Raw genomic sequence first — 20,713 nt, 5'->3', positions numbered from 1 at the left:
GTCATTGTGAGTCCTCACACTTAAAAGTTGCATTTACAGCCTATGTTAGAGGGAAACAAAATCAATCCTACAAATTATTTGTAAATAAATGAATAAGTGCAAGAACAAGAGAGCCACATCTGGTGTGGAAGAATAGCTATGTGTTGAGATGTCCCAATTACTGACTGTATCAATCTTCAGGGCAGAGGGAAGTAGAAAGGCTGATGGCTGGGAAAACGGTTTTCAGAAAACAGTTTAATAGTTTTAAGTCAAGTCACTGAAAGCTGCCATTTCATTCCCTTGGAGGCAGTGTAGCCTTTTCCATCAGTTTCCAAAGTTCTCCTAAAAAAATTGAAAGAAAGAATTAAAAACAATGGTTAAAGGAACTAGCAGTAAGAGAGGTGGCCCAAGTGCAGGATGGGGAAACCAATTCTACTCCCAGCTTGCATGACAACCTTCCCTCTGGCCTGGGCCAAGTCACTTCATCTTTCCAGGCCTCAGTTTCTTCAGCTGTAAAATGGGGAACCCTACCCCCACAAGGGGGTGAGAGAAAGTGTCTGTAAAGCCCATAGGAGCTAGAAAGTGCTAAATATGATTAACTTTTATTCCTTATGAACTTATCTAGGGCAGAAATGTTAAGATTCGCAGGGTGCTAAGACAGCGGTGAAATCCTGTTGAAGTCAATAGGAAGCATACCATTGACTTCAGTGAAGGCAGGATTTCACCAAGATGTTTAACACAGCAGTGCTTCAGATACAGAGACAACACCTGAAACATAGGACTACAAGGTGGAACAGTCTGGTGTTTTTGGGGTCAGTGGCCAGCAATGCCAGGGCATGCCCCAGGATGGCATGTTGCAGGGCTGAGTAGGCAGGCTGACAGAGTTAGGACACCTCCTTGGAAGTGCAATGAATGGTGCCCTCAGAACACTGGGTCACACTGTAGCCAGTGCAGACTGGCAAAGGAACAGAGCCACAAGTGTCAACAGAAGAACTTCAGTGATCCTTGAGCACTCACCCAGCCACCACGGGTCTCGATGTATCCTCTCACTTCACGGTTCCCATTAATCAGTTCCACAAGCTGGATTTGACGAGCCACAGCTGGAACTTTCCGGGAAAGGTACACTAACAATTTCACAGACACTGCCAGAAAAGCTCTCTCATAGCCCAGCTCAGGATTCAGGCTGCTCCAACTCTTGCTGAGAGAATCCACCATGACTCCAAATTCCTCTACCTGGGAACACCAAGAGGAGGCTTTATAAAATACCACTGTTAAAATAAGTCTTGGTTCAAACCCCACAGGGTTACCCAGGCCTGGCTTGCTTTGCTCTATGATTGAGGCAGGTGACCCCCCTTGGGCAGTGCATTGCTTGGTACATCTAAGTCAGACTAAGATCTTCAGGGCAGAGACTATATGTACTATGTGTTCGTACAGTGCTACTGTAGTTCACACAATAGTGCTGGGGGAGAAGGAGGGACAGTTTCCAATTTAACTAGGACTGCAAAAAGTTTGGAGCTAGAAGTGCATGAGCATTCGTATTGAAACTGGGCCAGGATGAGTTCCAGCCTCAGACCAGGCTCATGTCAGGTCAGCTAACACAGGCTGGGGCTGTTCAGACAGCTCCCCTGCTTCATTCCCCTTCCCTGTCCATTGTCCAAGAGCAGCCCCTCCCATTTCAAGACAAAGCATCCTCTCACATAACAGCACTTCAGTTAAGAAAGGAGGTGCTGGGGCTCTACAGCATATTGCAGAAGATGGGTAGACCCTGGCATAAAGAGAGTGCTTGTGCATTACCTTTCCCTTAGCCACCTCGGCAATGATGCGCTGGGCAGGCCGCTCCAGGTCCTCGTTATATTCATCTCCCAGTCTACGCAGATGACTGGCAATAATAACCGAATCAAAGGTACTTGAAGCTTCTGCTCCCGCAGAGAGCTGAAGTTCTAAGACGGCAGAGAGAGAGCAGGGAAAGGGGGTACAACCTGCAGGTCAAGTGGTTGAGGTGAAGAATGCCTGTTTCATATCTAAACTCCTTATTTTTTAATTTTATATTACATGAAAAAAATTGGGTTAAGAGAATGTGAAGTCAGGCACACAGAAGTTAGGAAATGCCAGATGAAGATTCCCCATGCAACCTTAATTTGGACCCCTTGTGCATATACATTATGGGACGATTTTAATTATGTTATCACAGAATATTTCCTAATAGTTCCTAATTAAAAAATCCAAAAGACTAAAAACCACAATTTCTATCATGTAAAATCATACTGACGCCCGATTTGGGTCATCAGTCAGGTTCAGATCTTTAGATCCACAGCACAGACCTGTACCACTTGAGTTAACAGAGTAACTGGTAACAGAACTAGGCTGAGCATGCGGTTCAGGCACTAGGTGAGACACACAGTTTGCCAAAGGGGTTAACACAGCTATTTGTTGACAGTAGAGGAACACACACAACTCCTGGGTTCAAATCTAGGTTCTGAAGGGCAGTGTGTCTAATGGTGAGACCCTTCTGCCCTTGCCCCTGGCCTCCCACAAGTCTGACCCTCTCTGCCCCCTTGTCTCTTTGTCCCAATCCCTCCGCCTGACATGGGTTCATGTTCCAGTTCACTACCCTTTCCAGACCCTAGTCTCATCCTCCTACCAACATCCCCAATGCCCAGCTTATTATTTCCTCCTTCTCCAGGCTTCCTGGCAGACAGCAGGGGGAGCAACAAGAACGAGAGATTCTCTGATTTGGTGCCCAGTACCCCAGCAGCCCCAGTCAGCATGGGAGCAGCATTTGCAGAAAAAATCCTGCTTATCCCCAGCCTGGAATATGCTCAGTACAGGCAGAATCTTAAGCAAATTCACCTGTCAAACCATTTAGTTTCTAATAAACGTGCAAACTGCAATTTTTCAAAGGCTTAACAATTTGGCCACTTTGGGCTCTTTTGCCACAGGGACGGTAAAAGGCACAATCCTGACACAAATGTGCCCTCTGCCCAAGTTTCAAGTTCCTGCTCCAATGCAGGATGGCGCTAGAGCTTCTCAGCGGAACGGTTTTAAAAATTTAAGATGGGCAAAACACATTTCCCTAAACACATTCGAAGAAATAGCTATTTTTTCTTGACATTTTCCAAAACAGAGTTCAGCCTGAGGCAAATGCCCAGCACTGAAAATTTCAATCCAAATTGTTACAACTTTGGCAAAGTTGTAAGCCACTGAAAACAGGAAGTGTTGGGCAACTTTATCTAGCGCAGTTGCTAGCTGCTCCTCCCGTGCCTGGGTAAGTCCTAGTTGCCCTTTCTTATTACATTGCTAAGTTGCTTGCTTAATACTCCAGATATTTGGGTATTTTAATGCTTAGCATTCCCCAGCCCCCTTTAGAACTCTGGTTCAAACCCCACACTAGATTCCACAGGTTCAGGAAAACTTAATTTGAGCTGCAGCCATTCACCAGGCTGTATTCACAATACTCCAGTCAGTGGAAATAGACTTGTATGTGACCCATTAGCCCAATGGGAGCTCAGCACAGGGGACAGGCAGATGGGAGACTCTCCCTCTGGGCCGAACTTCCCTTTCCTCCTTCAGCTCCCTCCTCCATGCTTCCATGAAACCTTTGAGAAACAAATGCTGCTTGATGCTTACAGCACCTCCCACTTGCACCAACTCTCAGCCACTCTCTGGGCCCGATTGTCTTTTGGCTGGGTCTGAACTAGGCTGTACACTCCCCGGGACGGAGACCACACCTTTCCTTATTTGTTAAGAACCAAGTACAGTGTTGGTACTCGATACATTAACGATAACTAGTTCTTTGGTTACCAGGACCAGTTACACTTTCCCCATCACTATTAAGACAAGTTATTTTTATGGAGATTTGGCGAGTGAAAAAGTTACTGGCATTTATAACTTGAATCCAAAAATCCCAGGTGCGCTACAGACTATTACAAATATATTTAATCTGCATGCTTGTGATGCAGCCTGGACTTTTCAATGACAAGCAGTCAGGATCTCCATTTTGCATCTCATTGGACAGAGTGTCCTTTCCAATAGCATAGTTCTCCGTAGTCCCACATCAGGGAAATGGTTCAATGTGGACTGAGAGGGAAGGGCAACACCGCTCCTTGCAGTCACCTGGAGACTCTCATGGAAATACTGACCCATCCCAACCCTGCTTTGCTTGAGACCTGCCAGCCCAAACTGCAGCCCTCGTCCCTATCCATTACAGGAACACCCACAACAGGACATTTACCTAGAACCTTCAGCCAAGAAAGCCTCCTGCCTCCCTCCAGAGATTTGGTCCCAGGTGACTTTACCTGTGCATGACTCAGCAGAAGAGTCTGTCTCCAGACTGTGGAAAGCAGTCCCTTCGTCTTCCCCTAAGAGATCAGAGAGAAGTGCCTCCACAATGCACTCGGTTTGCTCCTCAAAAGTCCTAGGGCTCTTCATTTTAATACGTCCCCCCCGGGATTATCTGAAGTTCAAACAGAAGCCAAGCTGTCCCTGCAGCTATTCCTCTTCCGGGTAATGTTTGTGCATAGAACCTTTAGAAGCTTTCTTCCTTTCTGGTCAGCTCAGTATGCGTCACACACTCCAAGGGCAAGTGCCTTAGGGAGACTCCTCCTCCCATGGGCAGTAAAGCGCTGACAGGCTATTTCATCCCTCAGTCTTGCTCCCATGCACTTGAGTGTGGCAACGTTTCACAATAACCATTTACTGTAAAAAACAGCTGTCCAGAATGAAGTTTTTCCAAAGTCCATCATTCACCAAGGGATACCCTACCTAGGACAAGTCTAGGACTCAAAGGTCATGTCTACACAGAGATTGGAACCAGGTTACCTGCAACTGTGTAAACATGAGGAGTTGCTGACAGAGTACAAGGGTGTTTTTGCTGATAATTTCATAATGCAAATATGCTCCCAGCAGCCAGAGGTGTGGCTAAGTGAGCTCAACTCACACAGGAAAGGTCCTGCATGCTGGTGATAAGAGACACCCAACTACAGTCTATGCTTAAACCCAGCTGCAGCTATAGCAGGCAGCCTTATCTGAGGTTTTGCTGGTGTGACCATACCTACTGAATGCTTACTTACTGCAGAGAACAGATCTACAAAGATTGTCAGTGGACTTCACAGCAAATTCTGCGCTGCTGCTCCCAAGGTAGCAAGAGCAGCCACTTCACCAGCACAGGAGGGGTTTTACGGCTATAAGGGAAGAAGCCATTCCCTAAGTGTGGGAGGTCTAACCTGGTGTGGCTCTTAACTCAGAGTCACAGGGTGGACACTGAGGGTACATCTACACTGCACACAAAAACAAAAGACAAAACGCCATGGCAGCAAGTCTCATAACCTAGGTCAGCTGATGCTGGCTTGGAGCTAAAAACAGCTAGCTGTGTGGATGTTCCCAGTTGCACTGATGCCCGAGCTCTGTAACCCAAAAGTGGGGGCTCCAGCCTGAGTGGGCACTTCTACACTGCTCTTTTTAACCGTCACATGAGCTCGCGTCAGTTGCTGGGGGCTCTGAGACTTGCTGCCATGGGTTCGTTCGGTTTTTTGTTTGTTTGTTTTTTTTTGGGGGGGGGGGGGGCGGGGCGGCGCAATGTAGACATGCCTTAAGAAGGAGTTGGTTCAGCCCACCCGTGTGCCTCATTACCCATCTCACAGTGGCACATGATAGACGACAGCTGGTCTCTGTCAAGAAAGGGGAACAGGAAACTGTGGCATACAGTGTAACAGCAGCAGTGAGCAAGAGGCTCCTGGTGCAGACTACAGGGGAAAAGAAAAGAACTCCAGGAAGGGTTGGGAGTGGCCTACTAAAAGCAGCCAGTTGAGCTGAACTTCACAGACTCTATCTGGAGACTCTGAAGTTAATAAACCCAGCCCCTAAGGAGCGGAGGTTGAACAGAGAGAAGCCTGTGTGTAGTTTACTGCGGGCCCTGAAGAGGAACACTAAGGGTATGTCTACACTGCATACTACATACGGGAGCACATCGAGTATATACACTGCATGCCCCTCTAGCACAGGTATAAATAGCAGTGTCCAAACACTGCGGTATGTACCCTACCCAGCTCTCTGCATACCCAAGCAGTGCTTCCCCCAGCTACACTGCTATTTTTAGTAGTGCATCGTCCTGCTGCTGAAGCCTTTCCATGCCACCATGAAAGGCTCTGGAAGCAGGGAAAGGCTAGCTGCCAAAGCCATTAACTGACATGCACAGATACACACTGCTGCATGGACACAGCCTGGTTTTCACTCTGGCACATAGCTATGTGTACAGTACTTGCTGCTGCCAGCAGGGTGCAGTGTAGACACAGCTAAGACAGGGAACTGAAGAACCACTCAAGGCCACAAGGGGTCACTTGGGAGACAGCTGCCTTTACAGGGAGTCCCGGGGCTTGGACCCTTCAACAGTCATGCAAAGGGTCTGGAAACTGTATATTTTTATTCTCCTTCTTTGAGAGTCTCTCAGACATCAGCTGGGGAATTCATGGGCAAGAACAACCTGAGGAGGAAACTTATTTTCGAGCTTAAAAAATGCATGTTTTCAATAAATTGAACAGGTGAGAATGCTTAATTCAATTCCAATAACAATCACGCTGGGCAGTTAGGACATCATTGTAACTTGGTGCTTTACTCAAATAGATCAGACAAAAAGGAAAAAAAACAAGTGAAGGTTTAAGAGAAAAAGCCTGACCAGGAGTTGGCCAAGGACAACTATAAGAAATCCACGGAGATAAACATCTAAAAAAATGAAGAGTAGACAGAATATACCCTACCTTGGTAGAAACATGAGAATAGTGAACAAGGAAAGCCAGAAAAGGGGAGGGAAAAAGAAAAAACAATACTGAAACACAAGGCTATGCATGGCTGTGAGAAATATCCAGAACTGACAAGCTGCCCCACATGGATCTAGTGGGAAATTAATAACTGACCAAAGCAGAGGAACGTAAAGAATACTGTGAATGAAAGCTGCAGCAATAAAACCAGGAACATGATACACCACACTGGTGGACAGAGCACTTTACATAACCGTCCTAGTTAAAAAAGCAACAAGTTTGGGTAAAACCTGGTTTAAAAAAACAAAACAAAACAAAAATATTCCTCTTGTAAATATATAAGTTAGCTATGTCAACTGCAACGGTGCAAAGATTAGTGTGAGCAGTAAACAGTCAGCTAGCCCAGTGACCTAGTCAGGCTGTGCCATATTAATTCATGCCCACTGTGGCCTTAGGAGAACTCACTCACTCTCAGGTGTTCTTATAGTTCCATCACCACAGAACCTAAAAGCTGAGGTGAGACTTCAGAGAGGCAAATTCTTCCTCTGCAATGATGTATTTCAGTTAGAAAATACATTAGGTTTTTTTTTAATAAAAAATCCTGATTTTTAGAAAACAGGTGCTCTCCCCCACGTCAAATCCCTTTAAAGCAGAGCTCCTAACCCTGAAGGGACGCTCCCCACAGAATTGCATCCACTGATGGACAGATTAAATCCCTTGAGAAGAGAACCAAACCAAGCACTGGAAAATTCTCCCCGAAACAGAGCCAAGGAGTTATTCTGCCCTCTCTGCACCTCTTAACACAAGAGAAGCAACTCCAGGGTCAAATTCTCAAAAATGCTTTTCACTGGTTACCCATAATTCTAACTAAACCTGGGGCTGTGCCCACCCTGACTTGTTTGTTTGTTTCTGGTCCTGAGGAAGTACGACTCACGGTCACAATTCCTAGTCAGCTATCAGCTCACTCCATTCCCAAAGCTCTCTAGAGAGATCTGATGCCAATATTTAATCTCTCTCTTACTCATGTAACTAGCACTGGAGTTGCTCCTGCTTCAGTGACCACATCAGAAGCACCATACTGATGATCCATCCCCCAGCCTCCAGAGTTGTGAGATCTTGATGTATTTTGAATCTCTCCCATGCACCTGTTATAATGCAGTATGTGAAGAAACTAGCTACACTCACATCATAAGCTGGGCCACACACTATTCCCACTGGCACTAAAGGCACCTCTAAGGCAGATCAGGAGCTGTTCGAGGCTCTTACAAACAGTTTAGAAGAAGAGCAATTTAACTTCAGTAACACCACTCTGAGCTGTCGAAAAGATCTTCCCTACTCCCCGAGTGAGCCTGCTCTGAGCAGGGCCTAGAGGAATCAGGATTTCAGCCCGAGGACTGTCCCCATTACAGTCCTTAACGCTGAGATAAAGTGTTGCAGCGCCTCAGTCCTCTCCTCACTCTGCTTCACTGAAACCTGCATCTCCGAGTTCTCGGTCTCAAGCACCAGCTCTGTTAGGAAGAGACAACCAGACTCATCCTGGGCACTGAGATAGGCCTTCCATGGCTGGGCACCAGCTTTGCTCATAGCAATAGTCTGGATGTGGACAACCTGAAGTGCAGTCTGTATGGTGTCTGGGTGAGCAGCTCCACGCCAGGGCAGAGCCTGCTGGCAGTTCACGTCCAAACTCAGCCAGGTCTTCTCAAACTGCTCCGCAGTCAGGTGTGCCTTAGGGATTAAAGTCAAGCCAGCTGAGTCGGAATGAACCTGGAGAACTTCCTTATTCCCTTCTGAAATCAGTGATTCTGAAATCAAATATGGAACAGGGTGAGAAACGGCACTGGGAATGCTGCCCACAGTATCACCAAGACCTATCAGCAACACAAACCCGGGAAGTGTAATGCCTCCAATATTCCACCAGGGTGAGCACACTGTGGTCAGCCAAGTGTTAAGTGAAAGGCTCAGACCCCATAAGAGCCTTTTGTACTCAAGGCTTCAGTGCTAAAACCTGGGATCCTCCCAGAGGATCAAACATAGGAAGATTTATCAATGGGGGAAGGTATTTTTCTAGCTGAATGTGTGACTACCTGTTCCTGCAGTCATGGGAGCAGCACAGTGAAAGCCTCCACAGCGAGGCTCCATTGCCCAGTTAGCAGTGACAATTGCCCAGCATGCTTTCCCATATACGGGCACCAACGTGTTAAACTCTGAAGCCCATTTGTTCACAGGTCGCTCAGCCTGATCCTCCAGGAGTCCCAGAGAGGGATCAGACTTGGGGCTGCACAGCACCCGCTTCGCTTCTTCCACGCCAGCTTGTAAGAGACGATAGTAGAACAGCCCCCGGTCCCGTACCACCATATCAGTCTCTTCCTCTGGAAAAACGAACACACACACACGTTCACTCGGCATGCTAGAACTCATAGATCAGACGTCAATGGACAACCCTTAGCTGGTACATACCAACAGGCTCACACCTGTATCCTGAGTGCTGTCCATTTCCTCTACCACTTTGCAGAGCTAGGGGCCAAACAGCAGCAGGAGTAGCAGCAGCTAGGTGGTAAATAGGGGCAAGGGCAAAGAGGCAGACAGGAAGAGGGCTAGATTCTGCATTTGCGTCCATATAGAAGGATTTCAAAAACTTATTTTAAAACTAGTCCGGATCTTAGAGCTGAGGAGTTTCTACCACAAAATTCTCCATCTGTCACTGCAGTGTGCGCGCGAGTCCCCAGCAGGGACACACCCACCTATGCAGTAATACAGCAGGTGCCCTGACAAATTTAACACAGGGCTGCAGGCATGAGAGTCTCAGCAAGATGTACCCACCTATGCAGTAATAGAGCAGTCGCCCGAGTATGTCCTGGCATTCAGCAGGACGAAACAGGAAGAGTCGGACCAAAGCTGTCAGCAACTCCATCTTCACTGCTGGAAATGTCTCCGATCTCACATTCTCTACAAAGTCCTCCAGAACATAGGGAGCACTGGGAACTCTCTCCCCATGCACCCCCAGGAGCCAGATCAGCGCTTGCTTGCCCTGGGGAGTCAAACAACAACACCAGATACTCAGAGCCAAGCCACTCCACACTGCACTTCTAGTGCAATCTGTGACCAAGGACCTTTGACACCAACTGGCAGAAGGCACTGGGGTACATAGGAGTACAGGGATTGCCTAGGTTCACCAAAAGGGGTCATGTGGTGGCCATAATCATTGCGAGATGTATGTAAGGAAAGCATGAGGAGTTATGTATATGTGCTGAAAATTATGTTCTCTAGGTTTTGTAGGTAAAGGCAGGTCACTCAAAGATACTGTGCCTTGAGAGAAATTTCTCCAGACAGGAGATGGGAGACCTGGTGGACCATTGTGTACCGTGGGTCTTACAACAGAAGTTTAACATATTAAATCAAATGCTAAAGAAGAGCTTGCGAAGACTTCTGAAGGAAATTAATAGGAACAGCTGTGGGAGGGGTAGAAACCTATTTTCAGATAAAGATCAAAGGTCTGGTCTGGAATATCTGGGGCTCCACAGAAACATCCTGGCATCCTTCAATCTCTGAAGACATGTGGCTAGTAAGACTGAAGTTATGAAAGGGGATCTCAGCCATCCTGGCTAAAAACACTGAGAAAAGGACATGGAGTAAGCTATCCTGTAGGAGACGGGGAACGTCTTGTGAGTTAAGTTTTGGCTCTAAAAGGCACATCATGTTATGATTTTCCTTTACATGTAACCATCTGTTTCTAATATTTTTATTTACTATCATTTGAACCTCTGCTCTTTGATAAAGTTATTGTTTTCACTATAAATCTATTTAAGTGCTGTGTGTTAAGTGGAATGGGGATCCTGAGTTGAATCCTGTGGAAGCAGTTGCACACTGTTCTGTTGGGAGTAGCAAAGCTAAGTTCTGTGAATGTTCAGGGGAACAGGAGCTGGTTAGTCCAGAAGGGTGCTTGGAGGACTCAGGGGTTGGTACATGCCTATTGCTAACCTATAGAGAGAGTGCAATGCCTGCGGACACCTGGATGGCAGTGTTTGTATTACGGGAGATTGGTGCAGCAGGCACTGACAAGACTTCCTCACGCTAAGGGCAGGAAGTAGTGAGGTGCCTCATAACTCTGGGTACCCCCGAGAAGAATCTCTCCACCACTGGAGCATCAGGTGGACTGGGAACCCCTGCCTGCAGCTCACCAGGATGCCTCTCAGCTCAAAACTGTTAATTGGGGAGAGGAGTATTCAAGACAAGAGTCTCCCTATACAAACAAAGGAACACCCAGCACTTAATACCAGGCTTTTCCTCTCCAAAGCACTGGACCAGCGCGAACCAACCGCCTCACAACAGTCCTGTGAAGCAGGACTATTGTAATACCCTTTTACAGACCGGTGAACCATAGCGGAGAGGAGATGGGACATGCCCAGGCAATAGCATGATTCCATGTCAGAGCTGGAATAGAATTCTAGAGTCCTAGCTCTCAGGCTAGTTTCCCAGACCACATTTCTGTATGCCTTAAATACCGTGGTTATCTGGGGTTAAGGGAAGTGGTGGGATCTCCGTTGTCCTAGCCCAAAAGGGGCCACGTACAGACAACTGGGCTGACATCACCGTACCAAGGAGGGGCCTGCAAACAGCGCTGCTCTAAACTGCCAAGCAGCAGGTGCTCACAGATTCAAAGGCCAGAGCTCCCCTGCACCCCATTGAGAAGTTCTTCTACAGCCTAGGAGCTCCCATCATCCAGATGCTCTTGAGATTCAGCCTGAATTTGACTAGGAGGGATGGGACGTAACTGAACAAAGGCATACTCCCTCATCCCACCCCAAATGATTCCTCTCCCTCGGTGGTGCTCACACCCTTCAAATACTTGTTTGGCCACTCCAAGCACAGCTGGCTCTGTTTATCAGAGTTCTACATGACAGGAGAAGGATCGCCATTTGGTTAACTGCATGAAGCCTCCCTACCTCGCTGTCCTGCATGGCCTCCTCACAGCTGGGCAGAGCCTGGCACACAGCCTCAGTGCACTGGGGACACAGCCACACCAGATCCCGAAAAGCCTGCACCACAGCTGCAGTGGAACAGAATGCTCAGCATGTAACAGCAGCTTTTTAAAGTCACCACCCAAGAGAATAATTCACCACCTATCAGGTCTGTCCGATTCGGAGTGAGCCAGGTCAGTGCAGCACTCATTCATGCTATTTGGAGCACTTTTCTCCAAAGCCTCACAACACTGGGGGTTGCCATAGTAAATGTAAAGCCTTTGTTTCCCCCATCCAAAATTAAATGTTTAAATGGCAAAGATTGCTTCTTTGGCTGCAGTGAAGCAATCTTCCCCAGCCATCCCCTCTCCTTGAGAAGGCAGACTGACTGACTGTCTCACAGTGACAGTGATTTAAGGTGAGTCTCATCAGCACTCTACAGCAACTGCTGCCAACTTATAAAACTTACCAAATGAATTAATTTTCAGAATGTATTTGCGACTGTAAAAACCTGCGATTTTGAAAGCCCATAAAAAGTGGAGCAAAATTATTCAAAAGAAGCGAGAGAAATAGTAAATTATGTTAGATCTGAAAGCAGCAGGAAAATCAGAGACAGCAGAGTCAGTTACATCAGTGACTGAAATTACAAAAGTGGCAGAGACTAAAGCAGTCAGTGGGAAACAACTTCAAAGTCAGAACTTTCAACCAACTTGACCTTTATAAAAGAGCCACTAAAATCTCAGTACAGTCCCTCACTCCTTGAGCTAGCAGATTCAGTTCATATCACACGGTGGATGGGGCTGTGTCCAGTCCCCGCTTAAGCACAAGGAAGGTAGCTAAGATGGGAGAAGTTATAAAGTCCAGACAAGGAAGATGCCAACCAGGTTAGAAGCCACACATGATTATCTTGCGGTCACCTGGACAGGGATTTCCCAAATCCCAGCCCAGAGTTACATAACTCTACCAAAACTAGATGTTCTGGTGGTGAGGCCATTTCCTGGAAGCGTGAAGCAAGCAAACCCGAGAACTCAGCCAGCAGCAAATCCTTACCTGAAGTGATATGTTCTTGCTTAAGCCCTAGGAGCTCCGTTAGAATCCCCACACACTGCTCCGTGTACGTCCTGGCAATGCTGCCTGAGGAGGCACCAAGGGGAACAAGGCAAGCTTTGGTCAGAGAAACAGACAGGCATGCCTACACCATCCACCACAAAGTCATGTTAGAGTGATATTTTACCTCATCTGAAAACACCTGTTAGCCTGCTATTACGGCAGAGAAACAATCTACAGGTTGGTCCTGCTTTGAGCAGGGGGTTGGACTAGATACCTCCTGAGGTTTCTTCCAACCCTAATCTTCTGTGATACCACTCACTACAGCCAAAAAAATGAAAAAAATCCTAAGGACAGTCCTCTAGTTCCCTCAGCACACACACGAATGAGAGAAAGCCTGGTACACCTAAGGGAAAAATCCATTCACAAATAAAAAAGATATTTTAAATGCAATATTAGGGATCCCAAACAACTTTAACTCTGCCCCCCTAGCACTACCCAGAAATTTAGAGCCCACCCATCCACCCCACAGTTTCATTACAATTCCACGTTTTCATGCTCACTAATAAGATGGGTGGTTGGGTAAAGTCCCCTCATGTGCACATCAGCGAAGCCCAGCCTACCAGGAGCCTATGGCTTGCGAGCAACTTAGCGTTTCTGGGGCACCCCGCCCAGGCAGAGCAATTGTGAAATGCTCAGCACAGCACAGGCTCAGGAACGCATTCGTATTTCTGGGGATCTGGCTCAGCCCGGGGTGTGGCACACCGGGACGGCTCTGACCCTGAGTGCTCTTTCGTCACTGGCCTAGGCTTGTTTCAGTGGAGAAAGACCTATTTGAGAGATTTCAGAGACAACCCCCAGGTGTTTCTGAAGCAAAAGCAGAACTCTTACCTATGGCGAAGATGGCCCCCTGGGCAAGCTCAGCTGACACATCAGTGCAGTAACTCTTCAGCTCCTCCAGCACCTGCTGCACATTCTCATCATTCACCAGCTCACACAGCACCTCCATCTTCTGGGATTTGATATAATGGGGCTCCGAGTAGGAACAGAAGAACTTCTTGTAATAGCTGCTAAAGTGGCCAGGCAGGCTTCCCAGGATCTGGCGCACATGACACAGGGCAGCGAAGCAGAGCTCCCGGCTCTCGGAGCTGCAGGCCGCCAGCAGTGGCCCCTTCACTCTAACTAGTACATCTGTCTGTACCTGTGGGAAGTCCTTGGCCAACACCAGAAAGAGTTTGGTGGCTGCCATCACAACGCTGGGGCTGCTGCTCTTGAGGGACCCGTCTAGTAAGCTGAGGATGTCGAAGAGTTCTTCCTCACTGCGGGGTTTGTAGCGCAGCAGGAAGGCCAGCACCTCACTCTGTCCCCACTGGTCTAAGTCAGACATTCTGCCAAGAAAAGTATCACGGTAAACAGGTCACAAAATATGCAGCACTACACAAGGATCATTCCAGGGTAGAGCCTGCAGCTGTTGCACTTTGTATGGTTTCAGTACACCCACCAGTTGCCAGGTTTGTACCAGCGTTCTCTCTCAAGGGAACCAATCAGTTCACATGCACATTGAAGCTGAACTCTGTCTCAGTCACTCACACCTGCCCTCAAGCACTAAACCAGAGAGAAACACTGAGAAGGTGCATGGCTAGAGCAACAGAGAAAGGATGCCATTCCCTTGACCAAACCAACCCAGACCTGTCTGAAGAGAAGCTGATTCCTTCAGACACTGGACACCATCCCTGCCACATTACACATATTGGGATGCAGTGGGACAGACAGGCTAGAACAGCTGGTCCTACACTGATATGCCGCAGCTGTTAGGGAAGAAAAAAGTTATAGATAAGCTAGGATACAACTTGTAAATCTAAATAAACCAATAGTTGGTTACATATTTCTCCTGGAATCTCAGGTTGGTTCTCTGCATCACTGGGAAGGCCTCATATTTCACATGTGACAGTGAGGTTAATCTGGCACTCTCCTATAATTTGTGGGCGAGAGAACGACTTACACCACTGGAATTTATTTCCAAAGCCTCCTCTCAGCTCTGCCAGGAACTGTGACATCTGCTCTGCTGACATACAGAACAGAAGGGGATTTCACTAGAGTGAAGCTTCCAGCTTCTCACACAGAGAGCAGACCTTTTGAGAAGGTGGTGGGCTATGGGCTTGTTGATGACAACTCCTCCTTCCCGCCTCAGAATCTCTTCTAGAGCCCTCAGACAATTCACCACTACAATGGGATCTTGGTCACGAAGCAAACTGTATAGCTCATTCACCAGCACACCATCTGCAGAGACACAAAGGCACTTAGATCATCAGAGACTCAGAGGCACTGCATCCATTCAGGCAAGACAGTCACCGTCCACGAGCAGCCTCAGGAATATGGGGACCACGACACAGGGCCTGGGAGGGAAGAATTGTTACCAACAAACTACAAACACCCTTGACTTTCCAGTAACATTACAGTATGGCATAGGTATTCTCTAAAGAGCCCTCTCTACACAATATCACTGCACGGGTGGCAGTCAGGTGCTAGAGGAAGAGGCTCACACATACCACAGAAAAAGAAGCAGGAAAGGAAGAGTTCCAGCCCAGTGAGGAAGCAGATATAAAAGGAGCATTCCTCTGTGGAAACTCACCCTGCCAGATCTCAAATGCCCAAGAAGCAGATTCCATTAGGGATTTGCCTTATGTTCTCAGGCTGCCCTCCCTCCCTTCCCCTCCCCTCCACTCCTATGCCAACGCACAACCAAGTGAATCCGGGCCAAACAGGGAGCCTTGACTCTAAAGAGCAGCATCTAAATGAGTTGTATGTATCTTATCTAGTAATGAATGCTCTAGGACAAAGTATGACCATACCCCCCCTTCCTCAAGTGCAAAATCTGACTACTTACCCACTTCGGTGTCACCTTGGAGTTTCTGCATCTTTGCACAGCCAAGAACAGCTACTCTCCTCACATAGGATGCTTTGTCTCGCAGGCCATTCAGAATGGGCTGCTGGATGTACTCCTGTATGCCAGGCATCCTATGAATAAGTATGTATCATGCTAGATTCATCCAAAATTCCTCAAGATATCCTATGGTGCTCCCCCATCTACAGCAACCACTTTTACAAACCAAGGGCTTTCCTTGCTGTTCTCTTCCAATAATTCCCCTACATACCGGTAACCATTTCCCATTCTGTGCACATCTCTTTTGCATCTTTTAAAATAATTACGCAGCATAAAGAAAACACTCAAGGTATTTCTGTCATTTTTGAAGTCCTGAGTCCCCATCCTCCGTGTGTTTAGAATGCCCAGGCACTGCTATTCAGATGAATACATTAGAAAGCCAGAAGGGATAACTGCGATAATCTAGGCTAACTCACTGCATAACACAAGCCACAGAATGATCCTGAATTAATTTTCATTTGGCCCAGAGAATATCTAGAAAACCATCTCATCTTGATTTAAAAGTTGCCAGTGGAGAATCCATCATAACCTTTGGTAAATTGTCCCAATTGTTAATCACCCTCAATGTTAAGAATTTACTCCTTACTTTTAGTTGAATTAGTCAAGATTCACCTTCCAAACACTGGATCTTCTTATATCTTTGTGTGCTAAACTGAAGAACCCATTTCTAAATATTGGTTTCCAGGGATTTGTAGTTTGTGGTCAAATCATCCCATTTCTTTAAATAAATTCAAGGAACTCACGGTCTGTGTCTACACTATGCACCTTTTAGTGACACAGGTGTGCAGCGTAGCTGCTACTTGTCAGCAGGAGAGAGCTTTCCCGCCAACAAAAAACTTCCACCCCCAACAAAGGGCAGTAGCTTTGTCGCAAAAGAGCTCTCCTGCCGACAAAGCGCCCTTCACACCAACGCTTTTCATCGGCAAAACTTTCGTCCTTCGGGGTGGCTGTTTTTCCCCACACTACGGAATGACAGCCCTTTTGTTGTTCAGGGGCCAGTGCGGGCCAGTGCAGACCAGCGGGGCTCAACCTATCTGCCACTGTGGGCTGCACCCAGGGCTGGCCGTGCGGTTCTCAGGACCGGCCATGGCCCGGGGGCTGCGGGCGGCCCGGGGGCTGCGGGCGGCCCGGGGGCTGCGGGCGGCCCGGGGGCTGCGGGCGGGGAACCGCTGCTCGCAGACGCGCTTTCTTTCGTCCTCTCCGTGGCCCGTCCCGGAACCCCGCCTGCTGGTCCGCATCCTTCCCGAATCGCCGCCGCCAAAAGCTGGCTGCCCCAGCGCCCGACCCAGAGGGGCGGCAGCCTCCCTCCCTTCCTTGACCGGAGCGCCCCGCGGCCGCCAGGCCCGGCCGGCCTCGCCCCGGCCTCTGGGTGACGGGCACGAGGGCGGGACGCCCCGGCCAGCGCGGCCCCCGCAGCCGCGGCCACAGGAAGGGTCCCGGCCCCCGGCCCCCGGCCCCGCCGAGGCGCTTCCTTACCGGAGGCCGCACAGGCTGCGGAGCGCGAGGCCGCGGACGGCGGGGCTGGGGTCGGAGCAGTCTTTGCGCAGGGTGTTGACGGCCAGCAGCGCCAGGCCGGGCTGCAGGGCCGCGTACGTGCCCATGTACCAGTAGACCAGCTTCTTCTGCACGACGTCCCGCGTGGCGCCGGCCTTCACCATCTCCGCGAAAACCCCGGACACGTCCGCGCCTTGCGCCATGCGCCTGCAACCGCCGCGCGGGCGGTACAGAGCGAGGCCGAGCTCAGGGCAGGGGCAGCGGCTCGCGCGCTCCACACCCCCCCCCCGGCGCCCCCCGCGCGCGCTCTCCACCCCCCCCGCCCCCTCCCACCGCGCGCGCTCTCCCCCCCCGCCCCCTCCCACCGCGCGGGCGGCACAGAGCGAGGCCGAGCTCAGGGCAGGGGCAGGTGCAGGGGCAGGGGCAGGGGCAGCGGCTCGCGCGCTCTCCACCCCCCCCGGCGCCCCCTCCCACCGCGCGCGCTGTCCCCCCCGCCCCCTCCCACCGCGCGGGCGGCACAGAGCGAGGCCGAGCTCAGGGCAGGGGCAGGGGCAGGGGCAGCGGCTCGCGCGCTCTCCACCCCCCCCGGCGCCCCCTCCCACCGCGCGCGCTGTCCCCCCCCGCCCCCTCCCACCGCGCGGGCGGCACAGAGCGAGGCCGAGCTCAGGGCAGGGGCAGCGGCTCGCGCGCTCTCCACCCCCCCCCCCGGCGCCCCCTCCCACCGCGCGCGCTGTCCCCCCCGCCCCCTCCCACCGCGCGCGCTCTCCCCCCCCGCCCCCTCCCACCGCGCGGGCGGCACAGAGCGAGGCCGAGCTCAGGGCAAGGGCAGGGGCAGGGACTCGCGCGCTCGACCCCGCCCCCTCCCGCGGGGGGCGCGCGCACGGGCCGTACCGGATCACGCGCAGCAGCACGTTGCGGAAGCGCAGCCGGTCGGCCTGCGCGTGGCGGCTGGACAGGGCTCGGCGCAGCTCCGCCACGGCATCGTCCGTGCCCCAGTGCGGCATCCCCGCGGGCCCGGCGCGCGCCGAGCACCGCGCTGTCGTGATGTTGTTCCGGCAGGCACCGCCCCACCCGGCTCTGCCGGATCGGCGCAGGAAGTCCCGCCCCAAACCCACCCTGCGAGCGGTAACACCTCTCACTACGCACGCGCCCTGAACACGACCTAGAGGGCCGCCGTCGCACTACGCATGCGCAGCACAGCCTACGTCCTCGGAGAGTACGGCCCCGCCCACCATACCAAAAGAACGCATGCGCCTAATCGGCTCTACGACCGTGATGCACGTCGCGCTTGCGCAGTGCCGCTCGCTGGCGCTGCCACTCAAGTCACCGGCGGGAACTGGACGTTGGGGAACAATCAGGGTGATCGGGTGAGGCGGAGCCTGACGGGAACGGAACAGGGGGCTCGCTCTGGATCCACCCCCCTGCCCGCCCGCGCCCCTCGCCCCGCACTCTCCTGCCCCGCCCTCGCTCCGGATCCACCCCGCCCCGCCCGCGCCCCGCAACCACCGCCCGCGCCCCCTGGTCCCGCCCCGCCCTCACTCCGGATCCACCCCCCGCCCGCGCCCTCCCCCCTGCCCGCAACCTCTTCCCCAGCCCCCGCCTGTGCCCCTCGCTCCGGATCCGCCCCGCAACCTCCCCCCAGCCCATGCCCCTCGCTCCCGACCCGCAACCCCCCCCCCACTGTTGCCCCTCGCTCCCGACCCGCAACCCCCCCCCCACTGTTGCCCCTCACTCCCAACCCGCAACCCCCCCCCCCACTGGTGCCCCTCACTCCCGACCCGCAGCCCCTCCCCACCCTTCCGGTGCCCCTCACTCCTGACCCGCAGCCCCCAGTAAACTCTGCTGATGCCCCAGAACTGCAACCTTGGGGGCTTTAATGGTGGAAACGTGGCTCTGTTTTGCAGTGCGGTGTCCTTTGCCAGCCAGGTGCCCAGGCCATGAATGGGGCTCTCATCCCAGGCACGCCCATTGCAGTGGATTTTTGGAGCATCAGGAAAGCCAGCCATGCTCGCGTGTTCTTTCTCTCCCACATGCACTCTGACCACACAGTGGGGTTGTCCAGCACCTGGCACCGACCTGTCTACTGCTCTCCCATCACGGGGCGAATCCTGCACCACAGGCTGAAGGTAGGAGTCAGCCCACAGGAGCAGACTGCTGCTCGGGAGGCCAAGACCAGGGCCATGGTTTGCATATCCCTTGGATAAAGCCGAGCGTCAGAAGGGTCAGAACACAGTTACTGTGTTTGCTACCCAGGAGTCTGTGATGAGGAAGGGGCTTCTTGGGACCAAGCTTTTTTTTGGGGGGGGGGCGCAGGCACGGTTTAAGAATCATTGTTTTTTGTAATGAACGAAGAGCGAGTCAGACTGAGAGTGATCTGGCTGCAGAGCTCTGCCCTGCGGCTTGCTGAGGAGAATGGAGCCCGTCCCTCAGGAGACGCTCTGGTCGGATTGCGGCACCCGATTCCTGGAGCAGAGCATTCTCTCCCATGGGGCCAGCCAAGGGGGCCTCCTGCCCAGGCAAAGGCAGCACAGGTCAGGGAACTGCCTGGGTGAATAGCAAAGTATAGCCCAGGGAATGGGGTTGGGTCCCCAGGGCAGCTGATCAGCTAAGTGAATGGGGAAGGAGGCCTCATCCTCCTGTTGGGAGGGAGCAGGTCAGAGGCCGCCTCCACCTGACCAGCCCTGTGCTTCCTTCCAGGTGGCGGAGCGCTGGATTTGGCCCCTGGAAGTGGGGCAGAGCCACCTGGTGGCTCTTGATGAGGTTGGTAAAAGTACCATGACAGTGACCCTGATAGATGCCAACCACTGCCCTGGCTCAGTCATGTTCCTCTTTGAGGGCCCCTTTGGTGTCATCCTCTACACAGGTACGAGCCCCCAGGGCCCAAAGACCCCCTTTGCCTTCCTGCCCAGCTCTGAGTGTGTTTTGTTCTAGGGTCCTTGCCAGAGCCCTGTGCTTCCACCACAGGTCACCCCCTGATGTTTCCCACACACCCCGAGCCCTGCCTCCTGTCCCAGGGTTTATGGGCTCAGAAGGGGAGTCCTACCAGCACCGCCCCTTGGGGACAAATTCAGGTCACTCACCAGGCCAGGGATCAAACTTGCATCATTCAGGTGGCAGCCTGGGCCTAGAGCCAGCGGGCGGTGGGGCTTTGGCAGGCAGAGGATCTAAGGCAGGTCTCTGCCGTAGCAGTGCAGCGGGTGGACCACCAGGCTGGACTCCCACAGTTCTGTGTGTTCGGGGTTTTGTCTTGTGCCAGGTGACTTTCGTTACACTCCCACCATGCTGCAGGAACCGGTGCTAAGGAACCAGAAACGAATTGATGTTCTCTACTTGGACAACACAAACTGTGACCCCCTGGGCGACCTGCCCTCCCGCCAGCAGGCCACCCAACAGATCAAAGAGCTGATCAGGGCCCACCCAAATCACCAGGTCAAGATTGGTGCGTAGGCATCACGGCATGTGGATGGGACTGGCTCCAGAGCTGGGGGCTGACGGGAGGGAATCGCATTAGGAGGGGACGTGGGGTGGGAGAGGTACGT

The 20,713-nt window shown here is 51.5% G+C and overlaps 3 protein-coding genes across 20 annotated transcripts in view; 1 reads left to right on the top strand and 2 right to left on the bottom strand.

Moving 5' to 3' along the window:
* Nucleotides 1-214: 214 nt before the first annotated feature.
* On the bottom strand, nucleotides 215-6,261 carry BCL2L15 (BCL2 like 15). Of its 2 annotated transcripts, none has more exons than XM_048826352.2 (4): nucleotides 4,275-6,261; nucleotides 1,774-1,958; nucleotides 997-1,212; nucleotides 215-321 (listed from the first exon to the last, which is right to left on the bottom strand). In XM_048826352.2, the coding sequence occupies exons 1-4, from the start codon at nucleotides 4,405-4,407 to the stop codon at nucleotides 304-306; spliced, it is 552 nt and encodes a 183-aa protein (XP_048682309.1). In that variant the 5' UTR covers nucleotides 4,408-6,261; the 3' UTR covers nucleotides 215-303. The 2 variants fall into 2 exon arrangements, with proteins under 2 accessions (XP_048682309.1, XP_048682311.1); XM_048826354.2 differs by having other exon boundaries at nucleotides 1,774-1,919.
* Nucleotides 6,262-6,567: 306 nt separating this feature from the next.
* Nucleotides 6,568-20,713, bottom strand: part of AP4B1 (adaptor related protein complex 4 subunit beta 1) — a 15,398-nt gene continuing 1,252 nt past the window's right edge. For 2 of the 7 annotated variants that reach the window (XM_048826349.2, XM_075121985.1), the window contains exons 2-10: nucleotides 20,255-20,471; nucleotides 15,624-15,754; nucleotides 14,869-15,016; nucleotides 13,628-14,124; nucleotides 12,740-12,823; nucleotides 11,675-11,778; nucleotides 9,552-9,759; nucleotides 8,816-9,100; nucleotides 6,568-8,533 (exon numbers count right to left, since the gene is read on the bottom strand). In XM_048826349.2, the coding sequence (XP_048682306.1) occupies nucleotides 8,106-8,533; nucleotides 8,816-9,100; nucleotides 9,552-9,759; nucleotides 11,675-11,778; nucleotides 12,740-12,823; nucleotides 13,628-14,124; nucleotides 14,869-15,016; nucleotides 15,624-15,753 (1,884 nt within the window). In that variant the 5' untranslated portion in view covers nucleotide 15,754; nucleotides 20,255-20,471 and the 3' untranslated portion in view covers nucleotides 6,568-8,105. The other 5 variants (XM_048826346.2, XM_048826347.2, XM_048826348.2 and 2 more) reach the window with 5 other exon arrangements.
* Nucleotides 18,238-20,713, top strand: part of DCLRE1B (DNA cross-link repair 1B) — a 25,659-nt gene continuing 23,183 nt past the window's right edge. For 5 of the 11 annotated variants that reach the window (XM_075121992.1, XM_075121991.1, XM_075121990.1 and 2 more), the window contains exons 1-4: nucleotides 18,294-18,541; nucleotides 19,079-19,300; nucleotides 19,872-20,037; nucleotides 20,431-20,613. In XM_075121992.1, coding sequence (XP_074978093.1) covers nucleotides 18,362-18,541; nucleotides 19,079-19,300; nucleotides 19,872-20,037; nucleotides 20,431-20,613 — 751 coding nt within the window. In that variant the 5' untranslated portion in view covers nucleotides 18,294-18,361. Of the gene's footprint in view, nucleotides 18,542-19,078; nucleotides 19,301-19,871; nucleotides 20,038-20,430; nucleotides 20,614-20,713 lie in introns of those variants that run through there. The other 6 variants (XM_075121988.1, XM_075121987.1, XM_075121993.1 and 3 more) reach the window with 6 other exon arrangements.

Source organism: Caretta caretta, chromosome 21 (assembly GCF_965140235.1).
Source record: "Caretta caretta isolate rCarCar2 chromosome 21, rCarCar1.hap1, whole genome shotgun sequence".
Taxonomy (NCBI): domain Eukaryota; kingdom Metazoa; phylum Chordata; order Testudines; family Cheloniidae; genus Caretta; species Caretta caretta.
Note: the sequence above shows the minus strand (reverse complement) of the source record. Positions and strands in the feature narration are given on the sequence as shown.

What these genes read in the sequence shown, in the direction of transcription:
- BCL2L15 (XM_048826352.2), bottom strand. Translation starts at nt 4,407, where the DNA reads ATGAAGAGCCCTAGGACTTTTGAGGAGCAAACCGAGTGCATTGTGGAG. An exon ending in TTCTGCTGAGTCATGCACAG is followed by an intron (nt 1,959 to 4,274) that starts GTAAAGTCACCT and finishes CTTGACCTGCAG; the next exon opens with GTTGTACCCCCTTTCCCTGC. An exon ending in CCGAGGTGGCTAAGGGAAAG is followed by an intron (nt 1,213 to 1,773) that starts GTAATGCACAAG and finishes TGGTGTTCCCAG; the next exon opens with GTAGAGGAATTTGGAGTCAT.